The following is an 8,894-nucleotide window of genomic DNA, read 5'->3' on the forward strand; positions in this document are numbered from 1 at the left end:
AGTCAGTACTTTGTGAAATCCTATACTGACCTTGCTGCCACTAGTGTTCAAGAGGACGTTGAGAAATATATAAAACGCAATTTCCTACATCGGAAGAATTTTGACCTATTGAGATTTTGCACGCGTTTTCAATTCTGATATGAGCTCCTGAGCTCAAGCGGGTCTGAAAGTCTGGCTCGCTATGAACCTGCCATTTATATAAGAGGTTTTAGGTCGGGATTGTCCCTTCCAGGGGAGGATTACGGAGATTCCGTGAGGCTCCAGAAAGGCCGCCAGATGGCGCCCTGCGACCGACTGAAAAATCAACTTCCTTCCTCTTCCCCTAACTCTTCCTGGCAGCAGGGTCCCGCTCCGAGCGGGGGACCGCAGGGCTGGGGCCCGCCAGCTTCCCCCTGGGGTTCCCCAGCTTCAGAGGTGGCCAAGCGTTAGGCACAGCATAAGCCAAGTAGCAGACTGGGCTGCCAGCCGTCTGGGGCAGGCCTGGGTGGGTGAGAAGACCGGAGCCGGGGCCCTCGGCCCGGGAATGACAGTCAGTCAGCGGATCCCGCCTCAGGCTGATCCCCCAGCCAGAGCTCACGGCTGGGTGACAGGCATCCCCACTCCCGGCTCCCCGCGCTGCGCGAATCTTTTCCCCTCTAAGAGGCGCACCTGAGTCGCTCCCGATTGGCTGCGCGAGTCCGGGAGTTAAACTTTCAGCCAATGAAAAAGGGCATGGGGCGTGACGCACGCACACGTCACGGGAATTCCCCCCTCCCGGGGGCGGAAAAGGGGCTTTCCCGGCTGGAGCCCTGGTGGCTGGAGAGGTGTCGCGACCCGTCCGAGGTGGGTCGGGCCGGGAGAGAAGCCGGAACCGGAGCCGCCGCCGCGGTGAGTGGCCAGGTCCAGACCTCCCGGGTGCCCGGGACACGGGGAAGGGCGGGAAGAGGGCCCTTACCTGACTCTGAGCCCGGGGCTGGAGAGCGGCTTATGCACGCGCGCGCGCGCGCGAACACACACGCACAGATCACACACACGAACAAGACACACAGATACACATCGACATCCTTGTACAAAGACATGCCGACCCGTACGTACACCTACACGTATGCCAGCGTGTGTATAGCATTGCCCATGCACTCGACTCGCACACACATGCACACGCAAACATGCTCCCACAGATGTCTGGACCCATACTATTCACGCACAAACTCAAAGACAGGTTCACCTGTGCCCTTACATATCAAGACATGCTCAGGCATGTGTCCACACTGAGAAGTTTAAGGACGCTCACCTGTACACAGACATGCTCACTGGCACACGCGTGTTGACGCCATGCACACACAACACGCACGCAAGCACATGGGCCGAAACACACTTGTATACCTGTGATGGAGAGACACACATGTATTACACACGGCTCGGACTGGGGCGGGGGTCGTGGGCACGCAGAGCAGGTGCAGTGGGAGAAGCAACAGCTGTTAAGATGTTTCGGGGAGAGGTAATAGAGGAGCCCATCCCAAGGAAGAGACACCTTTCCTCCCCCCGCCCCGCGGCCCCAGAGTCCGGTTCTCGGGGCAGAACCCCGGGGCCCCCCACTGGGAAGAGCCCCCGCCTACAGGCCTTCGGGGAGGAGGCCTTCCTACAGCAGGAATGTCCCCCCAAAAGCCCCCAGGGTGAATCAGCCGTGGCCTCCCTCGGGGTAGAAAATCCCAAGGTTGCTCCAGGACGGGGGAGGGGATGGAGGCAGACGTGGACGCGGACTGGAAGCCTCCCCCGGCCATGAAAGACCCTCTGGTCCCCGGCGCCTGCCTGGAGGGAGGAGGGGGCCCAACCCACACGGGGGCTTCCCTGGGGTCTGGTTGCCCCTCTGCCCACTGAGAGGCTACGGGCGCCCGCAGGCCAGAGAAGACCGCGCGCCCCTCCCGCCGCGGGGGCGTGGCCAGTGGCGTCATTTCCAGGCCCGCCCCCTCCGGCCCCGCCTCCCCGCTGGTATTTTCGGGACTTTCCTAAGCTGTTCTAACTTTCCTGCCCCTTCCCCGGCCCAGCCCAGCCCAGCTCCGGATCTCGCCCTCCACCGGATCTCGCCCGCCACACCCGGACGGGTGGCTGGAGGAGATCGGACCCTCCCCCAAATCTGGGCCCCCCTTTCTCCCCCCACTCTCGTCCTGATCTCTCTCTCTCCCCGCCACTCCCCCCCACCTAAGGCGGGCGCCTGAAACTCTGGGAAACAGAACCCGGCCGGAGCCACCAGATAGAGCCGGGCCTAGCCCAGAGACATGGAGAGTTGCTACGACCCAGTGAGTCACGCCACCTGACCTGAAGCCGGCGGCTGCCCCCCTGTGTTTGTCTGCTTGTCTGCCTGTCTGTCCGAGTCCCCTCTGCTCCCCTACGCCTGTAATGCCCTCGGATTACCTCAGCCTGCTTATCAGTCTGTCTGCAAAGTTTCCAATAGGAGCTTTCTTATGGGCCTGGGAAGGAGAGGGAGTGATTAGTAAGGGCTTCGAGAGCTGGGAAGTGGAGGGCTCTGGAGGTGGCTCAGAATCAGCTGCCACCTGTCTCTCTCCAAAGCAGGGTCTGGATGGTATCATTGAATATGATGATTTCAAATTCAACCCATCCATTGTAGAGCCCAAGGAGCCGGCCCCAGAGACAGGTTAGTAAGTCCCCTAACATCCCCTTGTCTTAGAGGGAGGGGGAGGGAGGAGCATGTGCCCTCTGCCTTGGGGATGGGCTCAGAGATCCTGGCTTAGCAAGGCCCCTCTGTCCCCAGCTGATGGTCCCTACCTGGTGATCGTGGAACAGCCTAAGCAGGTGAGTGAGTGGAAGGGATGGTGTAGGATGGCTTCAGCTTTGGGAGCAAGTGGGGTAGTTGTAGCTGGGTGGCCATGGGGAGGGTCACTGACCACAGAGGCCACTTTGGGTTGGGATGATTGGCTGCTGCTGATCACAGTGGTGTGGTTGTGGTTCAAGACCAACACTACCAGTCATTATGGTCACTGCTGGCTGGGGGTATGGCTGGCTTGGGGGGAGTCTCTCCTGGTCACAATGTCACTCTGCCCTGGGACCTTCAGCGAGGCTTCCGATTTCGATATGGCTGTGAAGGCCCCTCCCACGGGGGACTGCCAGGTGCCTCCAGCGAGAAGGGCCGGAAGACTTATCCCACTGTCAAGGTGAGCCAGGATGGTGCTGGAGGGTGGGCTAGTGGATAGTGTGTCCAGGGGCGTTACTGACAGCCCTCACCCCTCTCAGATCTGTAACTACGAGGGACCAGCCAAGATCGAGGTGGACCTGGTAACACACAGTGACCCGCCTCGTGCTCACGCCCACAGCCTGGTGGGCAAGCAGTGCTCGGAGCTGGGGGTCTGTGCCGTGTCTGTGGGGCCCAAGGACATGACTGCCCAGTAGGTGCCCTCTGCCCCTGGCCCCCACTGGCTTGCCCCCTCATTGCCTGCCAGTCCGAGGCCCCAGCCCACCTCTATGAGCTTAGCATCTGACCAAGGGGAGAGACTTAGGCTGGCCCCAAAACCCAAGGCCCCAACTGAAAACCAGAAAAACTTCCTAGAGGAAGTGGGGCTGAGCTGAGCCCTGGTGGTGGGGAGGGTGCCTTAGGAGGAAAGAACTGCCTGTAAAGCCTCTGACTCCCCTGCCCCCACCAGATTTAACAACCTGGGCGTCCTGCATGTGACGAAGAAGAACATGATGGAGATTATGATACAAAAACTTCAGAGGCAGCGACTCCGCTCCAGGCCCCAGGGCCTTACGGGTATGGAGGAGAGGGAGGGAGTCATGAGAGGTGGTCATGGAAGGAGTAGAGGAGGAGTCCAGGGGTCACGTCTGTGCCCATTGCCCAGAGACTGAGCGGCGGGAGCTGGAGCAGGAGGCCAAGGAGCTGAAGAAGGTGATGGATCTGAGCATTGTGCGACTGCGCTTCTCCGCCTTCCTTCGAGCCAGCGACGGCTCCTTTTCCCTGCCCCTGAAGCCAGTTATCTCCCAGCCCATCCACGACAGCAGTGAGTATCCTGACCACCTGGCGTGCCACAGGGAAATGGGGGCAACCTCAAGCTGTGGAGTCAGATTGGTCTGGGTTTGAACTTGGCCCTGCCACGTATGAGCTGAGTGATCTTGAGCAAGTCATTTCCCCTGAGTGTGGCTTCTGGCTTGAGTAAATGAAGATCCTAGCAGTTCCTATACCTCTTGGGGTTGCTCAGACAATAATACAAAGCACCTGGCTCCATAAATGGGGCTATGGCTATTATATCATCTCAAGTAATTGATATCCCACCCCCACAGAGTCTCCTGGGGCCTCGAACCTGAAGATTTCTCGAATGGACAAGACAGCTGGCTCTGTGCGGGGTGGAGATGAAGTTTATCTGCTTTGTGACAAGGTGCAGAAAGGTGAGGCTGGAGCCCAGGCTGGGAGCTATGGATGCTGGGTGTCAAGATTGGGGGCCAGGGCAGCCCCAGGACAAATGGCCCTGGAGATTCCAAGAGGAGTTGTGGCAAAGCTTCAATTTTCCCTGTAGATGACATTGAAGTTCGATTCTACGAGGATGATGAGAATGGATGGCAGGCCTTTGGGGACTTCTCTCCCACAGATGTTCATAAACAGGTACCCTAGGGCCAGGGCTGGGGGCCTAAGGCTAGGTCGAGGCCTCAATGACACCTTTTGTTCTCCTTCCCGCAGTATGCCATCGTGTTCAGGACACCTCCGTATCACAAGATGAAGATTGAGCGTCCTGTAACCGTGTTCCTGCAACTGAAACGCAAGCGTGGGGGGGATGTCTCTGACTCCAAACAGTTCACCTATTACCCTCTGGTAGAAGGTGGAGCTGGGCTGAAGATCCCAGGGGGGGCTGGAGGGTGGGAGCTGGGCTGGAGGGTCCCAAGAACTAGATCAGGGGACCCATGAGTCAAGTCAGGAGTGGGGAAGGTCCCAGGAAGAGGTCGTCTTAGGAGCCGGCCTGGGGGCTTTTGGGGGAAGAGCCATTACCAAACTTGGGACAGGTCTCTAGAGGCCCATGAGTTGGGATTTTAACATCTCATTTCCCTCTGCCCCCAGACAAGGAGGAGGTGCAGCGGAAGCGGAGGAAAGCCTTGCCCACCTTCTCCCAGCACTTCGGGGGTGGCTCCCACATGGGTGGAGGCTCCGGGGGCTCAGCTGGGGGTTACGGAGGAGCCGGAGGAGGAGGTGAGGGGGTGCTGGTGGCGGGAAGCGGGATGGAGGAGGGAGGGGTAAAGGAGAGAGAGGTTGTGGGGGAAGAAATCTTGGGCGAGTCCTGGCTGGTGCCCCCTCCCCACAGCCCTGCCTGTCTCTACAGGTGGCAGCCTCGGCTTTTTCCCCTCCTCCTTGGCCTACAACCCCTATCAGTCCGGTGCGGCCCCAATGGGCTGCTACCCGGGAGGCGGGGGCGGGGCGCAGATGGCCGCCGGGGCGCCTAACGTGGATGCTGGGGAGGAAGCAGCAGAGCCGAGCGCGTCCCCCGTGATGCCCCAGCAGGAACCGCAGGCCCCGGAGCTGCTGCAGCGAGGTATGGCCTCCAGAATCAGGGCGGACGGGACGCTGGGGGTGGGAACCTAGCCCTCGCCCACGCCGCCTGTCGCCCCCAGCCCGGGAGTACAACGCGCGTCTGTTCGGCCTGGCGCAGCGCAGCGCCCGAGCCTTGCTCGACTACGGCGTCACGGCGGACGCGCGCGCGCTGCTGGCGGGACAGCGCCACCTGCTGACGGCGCAGGATGAGAACGGAGACACGTAGGTGGGCGGGAGGGTGGACAACGGGGGCTCCCAGGGTGGATGGAAGATCGTGGGGTGCGGGGCAGGAAAGGGACCTGCAAAGAGCCAGGGCTCTGAAGTTGGACAGACCCAGTTTTAAGTCCGGCTTCGCTATATACTAGTTCTGTTCACGTACTTAATCTTTCCACACTTCAGTTTTGTCGACTTTAAAGGGGCACAATAATAGTATTTATCTACCGCAAAAGGTGCTCGGAAGGATTAAGTTTACGTGCTGCGATGCCCTTGGAGACGTCTGGGCTCGACAGGCCCCCGCGAGGAAGATTATGGAGGCAGTGGGGTTTTGAGGGTAGAGGATGCTCTGAGTGGCTGGGCTTGCTAGGCTAGAGTCTCACTCCCCAACCCCCAGGCCGCTACACCTGGCCATCATCCACGGGCAGACCAGTGTCATCGAGCAGATAGCCCACGTTATCTACCATGCCCAGCACCTGGGCATTGTCAATCTCACCAACCACCTGCACCAGGTGAGGGGCACCTGTTGGTGAGGGGGTAGAGGGTGGAAGGCAGGTGGGTCTCCACCAGGGGCAGGCCTGGCTCACTTTGCCTGCGTCCACAGACACCCCTGCACCTGGCAGTGATCACCGGGCAGACGAGGGTGGTGAGCTTCCTGCTGCAGGTAGGCGCAGACCCAGCACTGTTGGATCGGCACGGAGACTCAGCGGTGCACCTGGCGCTGCGGGTGGGTGCTGGTGCCCCTGACCTGCTGCGTGCCCTGCTGCAGAGTGGGGTTCCCGCCATGCCCCAACTGTTGCACGTGCCGGACTTCGAGGGTGAGTTCATCAATTCATCTGGACCAGGGGGCAAGGGTGGGGACCAGGGGGGTAACTGGTCAGTGCCTAGAGTGGACATGAGGTGTCGAGGTCAGCTGGTCAGGGGCCACGTTGGGGTCACAGCTGTAGGCTGAGTATCTTGTGTCCCTAGGGCTGTACCCAGTACACCTGGCGGTCCGTGCACGGAGCCCTGAGTGCCTAGATCTGCTGGTGGACAATGGGGCTGAAGTGGAGGCTGCAGAGCGGCAGGGGGGCCGAACAGCCCTGCATCTGGCCACAGAGATGGAGGAGCTGGGGTTGGTCACCCATCTGGTCACCAAGGTGGGAATGAAGATTGTGGAAGGGGCGGGGCCAGGGGTTGTGGAGGGACCAAGGATGGTGAAGATACAGAGGAGGGGCAGCCAATCAGTGGTGCTGTGATCAACCACTCCCTTGCACCCCACAGCTCCGTGCCAATGTGAATGCCCGCACCTTTGCGGGAAACACACCCCTACACCTGGCAGCTGGACTGGGATCCCCAACCCTTACCCGCCTCCTTCTAAAAGTTGGTCAGTCTCACCCTCTGGGGGGCATATGAATAGGGCTGGGAGAGGAAAAGGGGTGCCTCCCAGTCCCCACACTTTGCAGTCTTTAATGTGGGCTCCCATTTTGCCTCCCCATGACTTCCTCCCTCCCCCAGGTGCCGACATCCACGCAGAGAACGAGGAGCCCTTGTGCCCACTACCTTCACCCCCCACCTCTGATAGCGACTCAGACTCCGAGGGGTCTGAGAGGGACACCCGAAGCAGCTTCCGGGGCCACACACCTCTTGACCTCACTCGCAGCACCAAGGTGAGGCCAACCCCGGACTGGAAGTACCAGGGAATGGGCAGCTGAGCTTACAGATGGGGTCCAGAGTATCTGGTACCTGGGCTTAAAGACTGGGATGGGAGATAGTCAAGGCTGAGGCTGTCTCCCCAGGTGAAGACCTTGCTGCTAAATGCTGCTCAGGACACCATGGCGCCCCCCCTGACTCCGCCCAGCCCTGCAGGTGAGATCTCTTCACCCATTGCCAGACCCCAGACCCCTGCTCACAGAGGTCTCTTCTCCCTCAGGACCTCTGAAGGAGGCCTCTCTTTCTCCATCCTTGTTCTCCATCCGTTGCCCCAATAGCCCTGTCTGCCTTGTCTGTCAGATTACCACGGGAGAAAGGTGGTATCCAAGTATCTGTGCCTGTGCCCATCTCTGGGGGTAACTAATGTGTCTGTTTGTGTTGCCCTCAGGGCCAGAGCTGCCCCTTGAGGATACAGTCCTGCAGAACCTGGAGCATCTGCTAGATGGGCCAGAAGCCCAGGGCAGCTGGGCAGAGCTGGCTGAACGGCTGGGGCTGCGCAGTCTGGTGGACACGTATCGAAAGACGGCCTCGCCCAGTGGCAGCCTCCTGCGCAGCTACAAGGTCAGTTGGTCCCCATCCCCTGCTCCACACTTCAGCTTCCTTTCCCCAGTCTAGATCCCAGGTGCTTCCTTGGCCTCTGGGCTCCTGACCCCACACCCTAACCATCACTCAGGTCTCACGCCTCTTCCTTCTCCTCAGCTGGCTGGTGGGGACTTGGCAGGCCTGCTGGACGCCCTGTCTGACATGGGCCTAGACGAGGGAGTGAGGCTGCTGAGGGGTCCTGAGGCCCGAGACAAGCTGCCTAGCACAGGTAAAGGGTCCTATCTGGAAGGTGGATCTGGGCCTGGAGGGTGGGAGGCCTAAGTAAGGCCTTGACTCTTCCCTGTCCCCGTTCCTGTGTCCACTCCCCCAGCAGAGGCGAAGGAGGACAGTGCGTACGGGAGCCAGTCAGTGGAACAGGAGGCAGAGAAGCTGGGCCCACCCCCTGAGCCACCAGGAGGGCTCTGCCACGGACACCCGCAGCCTCAGGTGCACTGAACTGCCACCACCCACCAGCCCCCTTCCTGGGCCCCTCTGTACAGCATCCCTGCCTATTCCAGTTCTTATTTAACACCCCATGCCCACCCCTCAGTTGGGGCAAATAAAGGATTCTCATGGGAAAGGATTCTTATTCCCAACTTATGGCAGCCCCAATGTGACTCTTGTCCCCGGAACCAGCTGCCTATCCTGGCCCCAGCCAGACACGGTGAGAGAAGGAGGCCCAGCCGGCAAGTCCAGAGCAGTTTTAATGGGAGTGGAGGCTGTACAAGGGCAGGGCCCACTGACGGAGGGAGAGCAAGGCCATGCTGCCCCTAGTCTGTGTATGGGGCTTCGGCATGGACGCCCTTCCTCCACCTCTGGAAAGAGAGAGGGTGAGCCCTCAGGGAGGAAGGAGGGAAAACCAGCTCAGCCCCAACTCCTGGCCTCTGTCTGAGCTGGGCCC

At 60.2% G+C, this 8,894-nt stretch overlaps 1 protein-coding gene across 5 annotated transcripts; it reads left to right on the top strand.

Moving 5' to 3' along the window:
- The first annotated feature begins 761 nt into the window (after positions 1-761).
- NFKB2 (nuclear factor kappa B subunit 2) lies at positions 762-8,573 on the top strand. 5 transcript variants are annotated; one of them, XM_058543863.1, is made up of 23 exons: positions 762-867; positions 2,184-2,276; positions 2,548-2,632; positions 2,750-2,790; positions 3,051-3,149; positions 3,229-3,380; positions 3,636-3,742; positions 3,831-3,989; positions 4,270-4,374; positions 4,503-4,588; positions 4,664-4,802; positions 5,039-5,167; positions 5,298-5,507; positions 5,587-5,728; positions 6,117-6,231; positions 6,324-6,537; positions 6,689-6,858; positions 6,983-7,085; positions 7,217-7,368; positions 7,498-7,567; positions 7,800-7,972; positions 8,111-8,222; positions 8,325-8,573. In XM_058543863.1, the coding sequence occupies exons 2-23, from the start codon at positions 2,256-2,258 to the stop codon at positions 8,447-8,449; spliced, it is 2,709 nt and encodes a 902-aa protein (XP_058399846.1). In that variant the 5' UTR covers positions 762-867; positions 2,184-2,255; the 3' UTR covers positions 8,450-8,573. The 5 variants fall into 5 exon arrangements, with proteins under 5 accessions (XP_058399846.1, XP_058399845.1, XP_058399848.1 ...); XM_058543862.1 differs by lacking the exon at positions 762-867 and having other exon boundaries at positions 1,999-2,276; XM_058543865.1 differs by lacking the exon at positions 762-867 and having other exon boundaries at positions 1,999-2,276; positions 8,328-8,573.
- Positions 8,574-8,894: the final 321 nt, after the last annotated feature.

This window comes from Diceros bicornis, chromosome 6 (genome assembly GCF_020826845.1).
Source record: "Diceros bicornis minor isolate mBicDic1 chromosome 6, mDicBic1.mat.cur, whole genome shotgun sequence".
Taxonomy (NCBI): Eukaryota; Metazoa; Chordata; class Mammalia; order Perissodactyla; family Rhinocerotidae; genus Diceros; species Diceros bicornis.

Bases quoted from the DNA above. Each gene is read 5' to 3' on its own strand.
- NFKB2 (XM_058543863.1), top strand. From the start codon at position 2,256: ATGGAGAGTTGCTACGACCCA. The intron at 3,381-3,635 runs GTAGGTGCCCTC...TGCCCCCACCAG, and splicing joins CCCAAGGACATGACTGCCCA to ATTTAACAACCTGGGCGTCC. The intron at 3,990-4,269 runs GTGAGTATCCTG...CCACCCCCACAG, and splicing joins CCAGCCCATCCACGACAGCA to AGTCTCCTGGGGCCTCGAAC.